This window comes from Atractosteus spatula, chromosome 15, assembly GCF_055471065.1.
Source record: "Atractosteus spatula isolate fAtrSpa1 chromosome 15, fAtrSpa1.hap1, whole genome shotgun sequence".
In the NCBI taxonomy this organism is placed as follows: domain Eukaryota; kingdom Metazoa; phylum Chordata; class Actinopteri; order Semionotiformes; family Lepisosteidae; genus Atractosteus; species Atractosteus spatula.
In genome coordinates, this window is record NC_142720.1 from 5,392,925 (window position 1) to 5,408,465 (window position 15,541).

General features: G+C 43.3%; 2 protein-coding genes across 4 annotated transcripts in view; both read right to left on the minus strand.

The window, feature by feature from the left end:
* The window catches only part of bcl2l11 (BCL2 like 11), a 30,597-nt gene extending 24,216 nt beyond the window's left edge, over positions 1–6,381 (minus strand). For both annotated transcript variants that reach the window (XM_088933902.1, XM_088933904.1), the window contains exons 1-2: positions 6,031–6,381; positions 3,214–3,599 (exon numbers count right to left, since the gene is read on the minus strand). In XM_088933902.1, coding sequence (XP_088790028.1) covers positions 3,214–3,599; positions 6,031–6,047 — 403 coding nt within the window. In that variant the 5' untranslated portion in view covers positions 6,048–6,381. The remainder of the gene's footprint in view (positions 1–3,213; positions 3,600–6,030) is intronic.
* Positions 6,382–7,751: 1,370 nt separating this feature from the next.
* Positions 7,752–15,541, minus strand: part of acoxl (acyl-CoA oxidase like) — an 82,900-nt gene continuing 75,110 nt past the window's right edge. For both annotated transcript variants that reach the window (XM_088933906.1, XM_088933905.1), the window contains exon 19: positions 7,752–11,604. In XM_088933906.1, coding sequence (XP_088790032.1) covers positions 11,407–11,604 — 198 coding nt within the window. In that variant the 3' untranslated portion in view covers positions 7,752–11,406. The remainder of the gene's footprint in view (positions 11,605–15,541) is intronic.

Genomic DNA, 15,541 nt, shown 5'->3' on the forward strand with positions numbered 1-15,541 from the left:
CCGAAACCAGACTGTGCCGCTTGTTTGTTTACAGACACTTAAAGATCATCAAACACCCCCAGCCTGAGAGCAGAGATTGCCATGTCATTCCTCATTACTGCACACTGGTACTCGGTGAATCATATTTTAGCTATCAGTACACTAGAGAGGAAGAGCATTACCTAAGATTATTCATGAGAGGGCATTGCTACTGTTAAAAAAGGTATAGTAGATTACAGGCTATAACTGCACTGGTACACGAAAGTGAGGCTGTACCAGTTATATCTGCGAGACAAGAAATCAACTAAAACTTTCCACAAGGATTCATGGGACAGGCATCTTTTCACATTCCTCATTGTTAAAGATGTCAAAGGTCTTAGTCCTAAAAGATAACCCATAACAGACAAGCCCCAATCTTTCTGCCGTAACCCTTAAAGACTGAGAGCACACAGACACTTCCTGGTGTGCATTTCATTGTCAAAAAGTCCGATAAAAAAGAGCTTTTTTTTTTGCCTGTTTACAGGAAGCTATTGCCAGTCACAGGATTATGTCTTTTAATTTTCTAAGAAAGGGGAAACTAAAGTTGAACAAAGTGTGGGCAGGTACGGGCCACCAACAGCACAGACCTGACTCCCCTTGCTTAGGAAATTAAATGTACAAAAATAATACTTTTTATCGGGATTATTCAGACCCGATATTAATCTGAGGCTGCAGCAAAAAACAAGAATCTACATTGGGTATTTTTTTGACATCTCAACAAGCTGAAAAGATAACATTCGGAAGTCACATACTACATGGAGTTTGTGGCAACGTGCATACATCACTCACTTAAGAGCAGAGCCAGATATCGGAAGCTCAGCAGGGCCGGGGCAGGTTGGTATTGGATGGGAATATCCGAGGAAAAGCAAGTTGCTGTGGGAAGCAGTGAGGCTGGCCCAGCAGGTATTTTCCTGCCCTCTGGACTAGCAAAGTCCCAGCACAGTCTTTGGAAAAGATATCAAACTGAGTTCTCAACTACTTCCACTTCTATGAAGATTCCCACTAAAGAGTGTATGTTGGTTTCCTAAAACTCTACCTCAGGCACTCACAGTGTTTCCTCCCTTCACTTCACCAGATGTTTAATGAACATAATTATTTTCTCTAACTCAGCTGCCGTATGAGCCGTGGTAGCTCAGACAGCAGGGGCATCTAGCTCCTGACCGGAAGGTCCTGGGTTCAATCCCAGGTAGGGGCAAGCAATGTAGCTCTAATTCCTTCCAGATGGCTCCCAGGTCCACTCAGTCTGCTGTCCAAATGAGTACTGGGGGTTAATCCTTCTGGGGGTAATAGGCTGGCCAGAGAGTGATGCTGGCCACCTCCAGTGTTGGATGGTTGAGAAAAATGGTGACCCTTTCCCCCCCAATTCCCCAGTGGGCCTTTATGGCCTGAAAAGAGGACCTAACCTACCTACCAGCTGCTGTATGAAGAGAAGCTTCTACTAGAAAGCTCCCTCCCACTATCCAGGAGAGTGATCACTTCAGCAACGCTTTGAAAGAAGCAAGCTCCTTTTTACCTGCACTGCACCCTATCGATCTGTGTGCTCCGTCAGGGTGAAAAGTGACAGTCAACAAAATCAGAAAGCATGAACAGTATTACTGCGACACCTCTATCCCAGCGCCTTTCAGACCGTTAAAATACATTTGATGTAGGAATCAAGAGCTCATTTCCAAAACAGTGGAAGGCTGTATGTTTTAAGCCTATTTAGAAATATCTTCACACGGTTCTCACCATTTGCACAGAACACCTGGGTCCTTTATTGTTTTAATATACTGTAGGCACACAGTCTAACATGTAGCACGCACACCACCCAGAGTCAATTGAACGCCACTCTCATTATGAGGCCAATAGAAACAAATGTGAATCAGTGTAATTTAACTGAGAAAACAAACATACTGTATATGGATCAGCGCACTTTTTCTAACCCGTACAAACTTTTTTTAAAAAAATTGGGAGATTTAGAAACTTTTACAGAAGGAGAACCGAATGTGTGAATGCTCGAGACCTGTCTGCAGATTACAGCAGACAAGTTTTTATTCCACACCTTTAAATCTGAATTTACAGCAGTAAACTAGAGTCCCACTGCTAGCGTTTCTAGATTAATTGTCCTGACCTAGTGGAGCATATTCTTTAATCTCAGCAGTGCAGAACAAGGTGTGGTTTACTTCCTCAACCCTAGGACATTTGACTCTTAAGAAGAGACGGTGGCAAATTAAAAAAAAAAAAACACTGACGCAATGTTTGTAAAAGCGAATTAAATTGCTCAAGCACTTGGGCCGACAAGCAGCTAGCCGTTTATAAAGCGGCAGAGGGATATATTTGAATACACACACAATTTACAGTTTGATTGCAAGTATTTAGCATAACAATGTCTACAAACTACCACACAAGGAAGCAGCTGGTATTCTCCCATCACTGCAAAGGTTGTGTTTGCTCACGGAAGGTTAATCATATTTGATCTACAACTATACAATATGGATATACAAACGGAATTCTTTGAGGACACGGGTCTGTCCTGTTAGGGACCCTGTTACTCGTGCAGTGTAGACCTGAGTCAGCCGATTACGGCTGCGCTTCAGAGGGTGACGAATGAAACACAGCAAGCCAATGACAGCTACGGTCAACAAGTGCATACTGATGCACGGCGATTTCAGCTGTGGAGCTGGAGATAGGAATGCACCGTAAGGTTTAGTGCCTTTTGCATTGTACAAAACGTCCACAGTTTCTGGGGCGACAGGAAAACACAAAACCTGTTCCAGAGGCGGCAGCCTGCATATGGAGTTTCACACCGCTGACGACACGCTGCTGATCTACAGCTTTTTTTTGTCGTAGCTGAAATTAAAAAAAAGCACCTCGTTTTCCCATACGCCTCCCACTGGAATCTCCAAGGAAACTGATGTTTATGGACATTGCAAGAGAACAGGATGCGAAAAAAAAACACGATAAAAGAAACGAGGGACCGGGAAAATCAAGGAGTTTTGGTCTCCTTTCGCATTTCCCTGTCTGCGCACGACCGTCATCTTGCTCCTAACTGTAAGTAGCTATTTCGACGAGCACATTTCCTCCCAGATGAGGCGATCCTATGGCACGATCTCTGCGTCTGCACTTTCAGGACGCTGAAAGGACGGCGTCAGTTCCCCTGGGGAGAGTGAACCGGGTTAGGCAGCAGCCCGCAGCCCGCGGGCGATGTTTCCTTACCATGATTTTGGGAGGTCTCTTGCTCTTGGGATATGCGTTGCTGGGCATGGGCAATGGCTTGGCTAGACGGGCTCGGAGTCTGTGTTGACTTGTTATGGCTCATAGGTGGGGAACTCGGCAGAGAATCGCTGTCGAACGAAAAATATCCGCTGGACGATCTGTGCAGGGGTCTAAACACGGGGAACCTCGTCGCGAAAGACAGGGGGCTATGAGGCATCGTAATCCCTCCCCGCAAATGATCGACTTCAGGAGACCGGCTGGGCAGGGCGTTTGGAGGAGCCGACGCTCCGCTCGGAGGAAAACCTGCTCCGGGCCCGGGTCGCAACTCTCCGCCTTCCCCTCTTTCACAATCTAGGGTGGTCGAGCCATTCGCTTGCTTTTGTCCTCTGCAGAATAGACAAGGCAGGGATTATTGTCAGCATCGCCGTCCTCTCACGCTTTCACAGCCCACAGTGTGTGTGTGTGCGAGAGAGGGAGAGGGAGTACGTGAGGGAGTGAGTGAGTGCTTCTTCTGGTGGGAGGTTTCAAGTTAGTAACAATGTGAAAAGAGATCAAACCTTATTTCCATTTTTTGGTTTCTTAGCTCAGCTGCGCTCGCGTTAACGGGTGGGTTTTTTTTTTTTTAAATGTCTGCACAAGCGAGAAAGCCGTGTTTTTTTTTTCCTCTGTTACGAAGCTGGCACGCGTGAATGAAACGAATGCCACTTCTCCCGGGTGCCTTCTTGTTCTGACGTTGTATTTTGCTCTTTCCCGCTGCGGCCGGCCGGCCCGCTCCCCTCTCTGCCCCTTGTTCCCGGCTAGGTGCTGATGACAGCACTTTCTGGCCGGGCTGGAGCCGGCGAGCGCCGAGCTGGAGTAACTGCGTCACACGACACACGCTTTCGGCCAGCTCGACTTCCCAGTCGCCTTTCTCACGAAGCGTTATGACACCGCGGACAGCGGGCACCGCGTTCGCCTGGCTTTTCAACAAGTTAGCAATCTCTCGCATTCGGGCACGTTTTTGGGGAAGTCCTACAGATTTTTTTTTCTTTTTAATTGTGAAGTTGATTTTCTAACATTTTCTATTTCACCGGGTTTTCTCGAAATTCGTCCCTGCCGCGCCCGGATGCCTCCTGACCTCCAGTCAACTGCAGCTCGGGTAGAAAAAAGAAAGTTTTCTTCCTTTCCGTGGCTGTGCGAGGAGGTAGAGTCACTCCCGCGGGAATGTCTCCGCATCTACCACTTGTCGCTTCAGCTCGCACAGCGCGCCTTTCGGGCAGGATCTGTCCTCTTAAGACAAAGACGGTGGATACTTACACTTCACAGGCAAGTGCAGTGTTTAATCGGTCCTTTGAAGAGTTGGAGACAAAAGCTTTAAGAAGTGATTAAACACTCCCCGAGTCTGAGCGCCGTCACCGACACAGCCTCGCTAGTGTTATCATTTTTTTTTCTTCATGGGCGTCACAAAGTTTAAAGGGCCAAAACAGAGGCAGCAGTGGGAGGCGCGGCAGCGCCGCCGCTTATTGGCGCCGGGCGGTGATTGACAGGAGATGCCACAGTCCTCCGCCAATCACAGACCGCCCGGCCGAGGGACTTCAGAGCAATGCCGACTGGCTGTCAGAGCGCAGAAACAACAACCGCACGACACGGCCGTCCTGTTACAATGTGCTCTGTGTAGTAACTAGCAAACACACACACACACACACACCACACATCGCTGAAAGCTTTGATCGTTTTCCACTCTCAGAGAAGGGTACAACGGCTCGCTGTCGTACGCCAGTTCAGTGAAAGCACACGGCGAGTGAGGCGGCTCAAGAAGGGAACCCAGGTGGAGAGGGACCCGGCGGCTCGGGTATCGGTCAGGAGAAAGCGCGAACTGCCGTTCAGCTATGCCAACAGACCCGCGTTGCAATGCGGGAGACGGCGGCGAGCGGCCGCCCTCTGTTACATCGATGCAAGCGCTGCGCCGGCACTCGTGATCTCCAGAGACATAACTCCTCATCACACGAACAGTGGCATTTACTTCAACACCACCAGCTTCTATTTAAAGAAATACTGGAGTCGCGTTAAAGCCTCCCCCGTCACCATTTTTTCATGCATTTCGACCCGTTTAGAGAGCCCGACGACTTCATTACGGCGAGAGTAACATCAGCAGGGTTTAACATCGAGGTCTTCTTAGGAAGAGAAAAAAACAAAACAAAACAAAAAAAAAAACACGGGCTCATGTTCGCTCTTTTCTCGTTTGCAGAAGACAACTCAGTCCACCCTCGCGCCGGGGGCCGGCGACCCGCACGCGCCCGCCGCTCGCTGCGGCGCGGCACGCGGTGGCCAGAGTTGACACGCGAGCCGGGCACGTCAGGTGCGCGTGGAACAAGTCCGCACCTCGCTCGCACGAAGGGAGCTCAGCTGGTGGCCGCCTTATTAATTAGTCTTGAGCGCCAGTAGCTGTCAGAATGGGGAAAACAAACCATCGCAATAGAGATTGTGCGTGATATATGTAAACTGCATGTGCTTTGGTCTGATTAGACACTATTAGATGTGCACGCTCCCTCGAAATGCGGTATTGTTCGGCTGTAAGACGGCGAACTCACCTGTATCAGGGTCTACAGCGCAATTCTATAATCAGTGATTTATTAACAACAACATTTCTGAAGAACACCGCGTACCTATGCATGAGATATCTTTTATAACAAATACGATCCAGCGCATAACATAATTAATAATCGAATTTTCTTTAATCCGTTTTTTTTTAATGTTATTCCCATTAGGTGGTATTCAGGCTACACTCGAATAAAACGTCAGAAAAATGACAAGAGCATGCCATCGGCCGGATCTTACCTGGGCGAATAGGACATATCCACAGTGGCGCCCAATTAGCAGGACATAACAGCCGAAAACAATGACTCAAAAAACAAAACACAACAAAAAAAAAAAAATCTGCGGGCGAACTTGTTGATCTGTGTAACTCACCCCCGAGTTGCCAAGCGAAAAAAAAAAGTGTAGGTGTTCAGATTATTTTTTTTCTCAAAAGTCAAATGTCACAGAGATAAAGCTTGATGAAATCGAAACAAACGGGTTTCAGGTCGCTGCGTCTTGTGACAAGTGGTCCTTTTTTTTGTAAAATACCACAAAAAAGTGTTTATTATTGTCTTCTAAGGCACGTCGTGAAGCGCTCTCCTACTTCCTCGCCGACCCCAGGAGTCTGGTTTAGAAAACAGACGTGGTGCACGCGCTTTAAGAGGCGACGCGTCACGTCTTTCCCCGCCCACTGCCCGCCCACTGCCCGTCAGCTCGCGGCTCTGCGCCCAACAAGCCGAGACAGGTACACGCATTATTGTGTACAAAGTACCGTGGATTTCCTCAAATAAAATACATCGACACAGCAGGCGACACAGCGTGAAATGAAAGCGGCAAAGCATTTAACAAGAAGCCAGTCAACGTGTATAAATAACAACAACAGCAGCTACTAATAATCATCATCATCATCATCATAATAATAATAATAATAATAATAATAATAATAATAAAATAATGCACTTCAGCATTGAAAACGATGAGGACGCTGTAGTGAAAAAGTAAACAATCGCACCAGAATTAGTGAGAGTGCAGCTCCTTATCTCCTCTTTACTTCCTGTCCTAATTTAAAACGGTTCCCGAAATTTAAGTCTGAGAAGGTGAGAGTGTCTGGAGGCGGCGGCGCCTCGACTGAGCCGCAATCCGTAGGATAAACCTTCTACTCGCCACTTTCGGGTCTCGATTCTCGATGTCGCCCTTGCTGTCGGCGTGCAGCGGTCCGATCCCTTCGGCCCCCTCCCGCACACGCACACGCACACGCACACGCCCGCCGAGCCGGACCGGCACACCTGCTGCGCCGGCGGCGCGGACGGGAGACGGCCGGAGAGACGAGGCAGGCGCTGAAGAGATGTCGAGGACGAGCCGTGCTCGGGGCTGCAGAGCACTGATGCTCGGGTCAGTTGTGTCGAGGAGAAGACCAACGGGATTTGTTTTTTGAAAACCGAGCCTCTTTTGTCAGGCAGTCGACTCCAGGGCTGCGTGGTGTTTTTCGGAAAGCGGCGCGCCCGCGGTCTTTATTTCGGCTCTTCGACGGTTTGCCTTTTTTTTCGTTTTGATACCTTTTCCCCTGGCTCTGCTTCGTCCCAGTACGAGTTGTTTCGGTCTCTTTGCAGGCTTGTATGGGTGTTATAGATGCTGGTCTGAAAAACTCCAAACTATCCTAAAAAAATACGTTTTGCTGTATATATATATAAAAAATGAAAATCGGTATTTTTTAAACGATGTTCCTATTTTGTTACAGTTTATGTGACTGGACAACTGATCGGGTATTTTTGAAGCGTTATTTGTAAAATGATTTTAAATATATAACTCTTTGATAACTTTGTTTTCTATTAGCTTCGTGCTGAAGAGTTTTTTAGACCACGTTCTTGAAGCCAGAGTTGCCAATTATAAAAAGGCACTTTTAAAAAAATCAAAAGGACATGGGAAATAACAGGGCGGTTTCATATTCAACCATATATTGAAAATATTCAGGCAACAAAATGGATATTTCAGCAGACTTTTTTTTTATTCCGATATAAACAATAAAAGTAATCCGACATCGTCTTCAAATAGCAGGTCGTGTACAGTCTCGAGCCTTAGCACGGCTACGCTGGATGAAACGACATTTAGAAATTTTAAAATCATTTATCTAGCCACAGAACTTTCAAACATACACTCATAATGAAATTTTCTTTTTTAAGAGTGGGTGTACAAAAGCCACAAGAGAATCAGACAGCACAGACCTCTGCTTATATAGGCTAATCACGTTCACAAACAAAACCGAGACTTGCGATCGCTTTACAATACCCAGACTTTAAACAAAATTTACGCGCCGTGCAGAACTATTTTTGTATCAAGTTAGCATCGGCGAAACGCCTCTGTCGGCGACTACAGCCTACATTTCAAAAAGCACACATTAAGGTCGGGTCTCCTTAATCATTTTCAGTTATCTCTTAAAAAAATTGCAAGGAAATGCGTGGTGTTAAATTAAATTATATTCTTATTTAAGCATAGAATTGTAAGCAAAATACGGATAGTAGTAGCAATGGCAGGTAAATAACATAAATATGAAATTGAAGTGTACAGTATATATACGATTTCAGATTAAGTAGTAGTATCACAAGCCTTGTAGAATTATTAATAATAATAACAACAACAACAACAATAATAATGATAATAATAATAATAATAATAAAATACATTAAGACTTTCCTTTGAATTTGCATCCATACCGGGCGAAGACAAAATATTCTTCTTTCATCGTTTCCTATAATACCACTGCATACAGTATTTTAAAATTTACAATGTAATTATATAGTAATAAAATAGAACTATATCCGATATTAAAAGCATTATTTCTTAAAAAACAATGAAATGACCCATAAAAAGCTTTACGTCTGATCAGTCGCTGCTCCGACTCGCATATTTCTGTCGATTCCTGCGCTAAAAGGATTTGAAACCGATTTTTATCAGGTCTAGAAACGTTCGCCCACACATCCACCGAAAAAGGAAAATACCGCTATAATTCAGTTGATGAGACTGAAACCAGCTATTCTTTTGTTGTGCCAAAATATGTTATTTTCAATAGACGACAGGAGTTCATAACGCGCATAGCCAACACAACGTTTTTTCCTTACTAGACCGGCGTTTCTTTGTCGACCACATCGGGAATACCCAACTAAACCATTCTGGTAAAAGCGTCGCGTTCTAGTAGTTGTTGTAAAAGTTAAAAATCTAAGTTTTCAAGCACACACGACACAGTAGCGATATTGTAAAAGTTGAACAGAATTATTGTTGAGGGACATGGGGTTAGGTATCGGAGAAGAGAGCAAAATGTTAACCAGGCAACTGGACTGTCCATGTAGAAGTGTCCTGCACAAAAAGGATGTTTTACAAAAGCCTTGATCAGTATTAATTTTATAAATCACATACACCATGTGATACTGCACGTAATACTCGGTCATGCACTGCCCGATCGTCCACTGTCAGTTGAGACGCCCTCGGCCACCATATTAGGAAAAAAAATGTGCTGTCTCCCCAAGTATAAAATCACTTTTCTTCCCTAACTAGAGAAGTGTTCTGTCAAAGGTCCCCTCACTAAAAACCTTACATTTAATTATATATTAAAAATATACATCAGCTCAAAAGAGTCCTTGGAAACTTTGGAAAGTACTTTAAAGTGTTGCACATTCTGATGATAAAAGCATGGGGATGCCAGACATCATATAACTGCAGGTGTGCCATAGACACACACGGTCTATGTATACTGTACATATAGGGAGAACCATTACATGTAACAAAATGCTGTTGGTTCCAGAACTGATACACCATACAGTATGTAGACTCAAACAGCACAGTTTGCATAGAACACCTGAGTGTTCCTTGACTTGTTGAATTCTATACAGTATTAACTTAATACGAGGAGTAAATATCCAATGTGGAGTAGGTGATCAGTCAGACTGACAGATGCCCCCTAAGATCCATGTCTGGGTCATTGGTCAAGTCATAGATGAGCTTCGACTTCCTTAATCTTTCTTGTAGAGTTGAATTGCAAGAGTGCAGTGATCTGGAGCACCATTATTCTCTTCCTGAAGAGGATCACAGTTATCTGGAGCCTGTATTGAAAGCACAGAGCACAAGGTGGGACTACAGGCTGAGCACTACGATACTGTAGACTGTATATATGGAGACTCACGGGGTAGGACAGGGTGCACACACTGTGATAATTGAGATATACCAACTAGCTTAACCATCATGTCTTTGGAAAGGAACTTTGGAGGAACTGAGAGCAGCAGGAAAAAAAACCCATGCTACTATGAGGGACCATGCAAACTCCACACGTAAGTCATCCCAGGAAGGAAGTGAATCTAGGACCCCTGTGCTGTGAGTCAGTAGAACTGTCAAACTGATGTGCTGAGCTACCATATTTCATGTAATTATACAGTCTTTTTGGGGAGGAAACTACCGAAGATACACCTCTGTTTTAGACGTTCTTCTTGTGCTATGCAGAATATGCAGTTCTTTCACAAATGATAGTTCAGGGCATTAAAGTGCAAGTCACACTCAAGACTATCAGGATATCAAATCTATATGACTAGCTAATCACCAGAAATGAGCTTTATGCAGATTGTGCGCTACAAATGTTCCAGATTAAGCTTTGCTTTAAGCAACAAATAGGACTTCAAAGCATCATCTTCATTGAATATTCTGTATGGTTCCAGAACAAAAATTCCAGAACAAACTGAAATTCAGAAAATCCTGGAATAAACAGGTGTTTTCCCCAAACATGGCTGTTTATTGACTTGTGCCTGCTCCTGTGTGGCTGTTGCTGGGGTGCTGTGAGTTACTGATGAAGTATTTCATACATGAATATCATACCAAGAAAACTTTCAGGTGGGGAGCTGCGTCCATGCTGAAAAGAGAAGAAAGAAAACACAAATTTTGGCTGTGGAGCCTTCCTTGGGTGTAAGGCTTACACTGGAAGAAGGCTCCACAGCCGAAAAGTTGTGTTCTCTTCTCTTTTCAGCATGGAATAAGCCTATTACCTCTTCCTTTGCATACCAAGAAAACTACTTTGACAGCACAGAAACATACCATTTCAACAAGCCAAAATACTCTAGTGCATTTAGCAGGCAAAATGATTCATAATACACTGTATTTGGTCATCCTAGAATCAGGATTCAATATACTGTACATAGCTTACCATAAAGTCATGTGTGTGCCATACCCAAATGAATTAATTGCACATAAAAATGACGAAAGTAGAACTAAATGTGATTAGAAAAATGTATCATAATTAAATATAAATATTAGTTAAAATACACTTAAACATGTCTGGCCAGGGACAAATCAATTGGCACTTAACTAATTGTTGATCAGCCACTACTAAATTCACAATTACTTGAATACTCATATCCAGACTGTAACACTATAGGTGTTTCAAATATGATGAAGAAGTATAAGATACCGAAAGCTGTATGTCTGAATGTGCTTGTCGGTCTGTTACTGGAGCAGCAGAGTGCATTAGACACGGAACACTCCATGTAAAAACCGATCTCCGATCATGTACAGCGATCGTGGCCATCTGAGGGGGGAACTGACTGCAGCCACGCAGTGTGTGTAGCAGGTAGGGGCTGCAGAAACCAACAGCTATGGGGGTCACAGCCTGGATGTGAAGTGAGCCCTCCTCCCTCGGGGCTCCGCATGTCGTGGGTGCTGGGGAAGGGAGTAAAAAGCCCACTCTGCTCTCGGATTGGTGACCCCAGCAATAGGGGCCTGGATGCAGCACTCGGGCATGTTGAAGTCTGAAACGACTCTCAGAGCTTCGTCCTTCACCGACTTGCACAGGTCCAGCAGCTGCAAGGGAGAGAAGATCGAAGAGCAGTTGATCAATTCAATCGACAGGTCATTTTACACAGTGCCTTCACAACTGTGCTAGGATCACAGCAACAAATTGGACATACAGTACAGTATTTTAAATTTCTCGCATTTTCATAAGGGAGAGCATTCTCATGTTGTAAAACAAACTGAAAACAGAAAAGCAAAGTCTTCTGATAGTATTTGTATTTAATTGTAATGTTAAAAAACCTGTCACAGTACTTTCTGTTGGGAAATAAAGGTTATCTTTTTGGAACTGGCATTTTTTTCTGTGACTACTGTACTTACAGTAAAACAGATATGCAATTGGATACTCCAGTGTAATTTCCCCTGTGTACTGGGACAATTTAAGGGAGATGAGATCTCCTTGTATAATTGTTTATATGTTTCATGTGTAGGAGTGATGTAGATTCATGTTGAAGTATAAATAAAGATTTAAATTAAAAAATAAGAACCACAATCAGGATGCCAATTGTCAAGAATGACACTTAATGAGACAAATTCAATTATAAAACCAGTCGACCGGACACTCAATCAAACTACAACTGTCCTGGTGAAGGCTTCCTTTCCAAAACAATAATTGTTAATAAAAAGTATTTGGAAGTATAGAGTTTGCGTCCAGCAGACTCTACTTTTTATCAGGACAGCACCCCTAAGAGTTTTGGGTTTGAGAAAAAAACCCCCATCTGAAATCGGAACAGGAGTGACACAGTGTTGTATCGATGGTGTGCACAAGTAAAATAATAATCTCGCTTTCCCAGAGTGAATGCTGATGTACTGTACGTATAAGTATTTACATTTTTTTCCGCTTGGCCGTCTTTGAATGATCAAAGGGCAGCCAACTGGGTTTATAACCACAGGGAATTTCCAGTTTCAACAAGTGAAAGAGCAGATTTCACACCAGCAAATATACATTCCTATACACTGCGGAATTAATGTTCTCATCTAATTTCTGAATTGGTCTTTTTACTATATCTTCTAGCAAAGCAGGCCATTGTGGTTTGGGGCTCATATCATTACTAAAGGGAATTGTACAGAGAAAATTAAGTGTGTCAGACACCTCAAAACTGAATTAATATTTCTGACAATCTTAACCACAACTTCCTTTTATGTTTCAGACCAAAAAAAAACTCAAATCTAGTGACATTTTGTCATTCTGTATTTAGCAAGCTCCAGAAGTGTTCAAAGTAATAAAACAACTGAAAAAGAAGACTCTTAAATGGTATCTGACAAAAAAAAGCTTTTCTTTGTGAGGTGTTTAACTCTAAAGAAATCACATTCTGTCTTTGTTTCAGAGATCCATATATGGGATATTTGTACAGTCATTTGATTCTTCAAATGCGAGACTATGGTTAGGTTGGGTGATCAGTGATCTGTGGATTTTACTGTTACGCGACACATCTTCCCTTTGAAGCCAGTCTCAATACTTTGCTGCCAGATTTCAATGTGTTGTATTAAAGGCAATGCCCGAAACAGAGTCCCAGTAGCATGCAGCCTTGTTCATTAACTAAGCAGATTTTAGGTTAAATCACAATCTCCTATTCCTGAACATGTAAGCTGACTGTGCCATAAAGCTTTGCCTTAAAAAGAGTTGAAACCTTTCATTTAACATTAATTCATCACATTTCCCAGCCAGATGGGAGCTTTTTTACACAGTCTAATAATGTCAACAGCCTCCCTGGTTTGGGTGTGGAGCAGGAAGTCTTGTTTCCCACCCTGAGTTTCGAGGTCTGTCCTGACACCCAGGGGACTTTTCCTGGCTGGAGGCAAGACCCAGGCCAGCTGACTAACATTCCCACACCAGCCAGCCCTGCTTGTGAGCCTCACTCTGAATCTGCTCAGGGTGTGCGTGCACCTGGGCTGCCAAAGGATGCTATTATTGTTCCAGATCATGAGATCGTGTTGTCAACACATGTTTTACTCTATGAAAAGTCATGTAAAGTAATCTGCACCTTGTTGCAGATTAGTGCGAATAGATAGACTTGTTTTAGATAGCTAGAAAAGGTAAGGAATTTGATTTTTTTTTACCAAGAGCCTCCATTAGTTCTCTCATCCTCCAGCATTCCTAAAGGTGTGATTATTAATGACACAAAGCAACACAATTAAGGGCACAAATATCCCATATTGTAAACGTTCATAAATGTCTGACTTCTTGCTTATAGCCTTTATAATCATCTACGCCTGTGGCTGGAAGGTTGCCGGTTCAAATCCCGCAGCTGGCAGAGGAATCCTACTCTGTTGGGCCCCTGAGCAAGACCCTTCACCCCAACTGCTCCAGGGGTGTCGTATAAATGGCTGACCCTGCGCTCTGACCCCAAGCTTCTCTCCCTGTCTGTGTGTCTCATGGAGAGCAAGCTGGGGTATGTGAAAAGACAAATTCCTAATACAAGAAATTGTATAGGGCTAATAATGTGATCTTATTTTATAATAATATTTCCTTTAACAATCTAAAAATACCAGTTTGTTAAACTTAGTGTATCCCTCCCAGTTTCTTTAGGGGGTTTTAAAGGGTTAGTTGACACTAACAACCAGTAGTAAATCAGCAGGTCTAACACCAATATGGAAAAACGTTACATGACAGGAAATGGAAAAAAGAATAAGGGAGGACTTGTGGAGTGCTTTTTTTTTTTTTTGCTTCTGTTCATTAGTTCCCTGTGTGTCTGTGTGGTGGAGTGAAGGCTGGGAGATAAGTGGTCAAGCGGTTGTCTCTGCTGACCCGGGCAGATCTAACTCTGACCTTAGGAAAGTGGTGGGCTGTACAGGGCCTGGCAGAGGAAGCCATGCCGACTCCTTCCCTCCTCTGCATCTACTGTTGACTACTTGCAACACTGTCTGTTGGCATGTGCTACGATCTCAATCATCCGGTCTGCCTCAAACATCTGCAGGGTTCATAATACCCCTCAAACAACAACAACAACAAAATATCAAAAGTGGAAACGGTGAGTAACCTTATGAGTAATAGTGGGTTTGGAGCTTCGTATTTTGGCACATCTGCTTCTGATTAGACTGCTATAAGACATACTACTCTATTCTGCATGAGACATTCTGTGAGGTTTGGTCTATTGTTTCATTTTAATCACTATATTTAATTCCACTGCTGGGGGTTGTGCACCTAGATAGCTGTTCGTGTCTGATTCACAAACATCTCATTTTAACCACCATGGACAAGACTGGAAGATCTCTTTGCCTTTATAGCGGAAGTTAAACTAGGGCTATGCTAAGGCCTAGGCTTTGCTCAGACACTGTATACAGTCTCCACTACGATGTGTAATCTACAGCTTATCTGTAGTAGCATATTGTTCTTATGCTCTGTTAAAAGTCAATAGTTTGGCACAAATAACACAATATCTTCCTTAAGGTAACGTAACATTGAATTGTTTTAATCAACTGGAAGTTACCAATGTACTGTAAATATCAGTGTAGAGCTCTGAAGGGTGCAGAAAGCCATGCAACATAAGAACAAAGGCACACAAAGTCATTTTAACAACTAAAAAAGGGGCTTACTAACATCCTGGCGATGAAAAGATTAAACTCTGACACAAGTCAAAATATACGGTTTAACGGATAAAAACATTCTACAAGAATAATTATAAAACTAAGTATTATTTTAATATCTCTGCTTACACTTATACTGATTTTTAAAAGAAATTCACTGTAATATTTATTGCTAATTAAATCAGCTCGTTCAACCGAATTTAAGACCAGATTAAAAATGGTGCCACCTAGTGGCTTCAAAACAAAGTTCAGTTATTTTATACTTCTCATTTCTAATCCATTAAAAACACTGCTTTCAACATGAGTCCAGAAACCTGTGAGCAGCTTTCTGCCACAGAAGCTCCTTCATGCTCTGAGGCCACTACACTGTGAGTAAAAAACGTGGCAAGAGTTTATCTTTTGTCTCTTTGCAAACCAAATC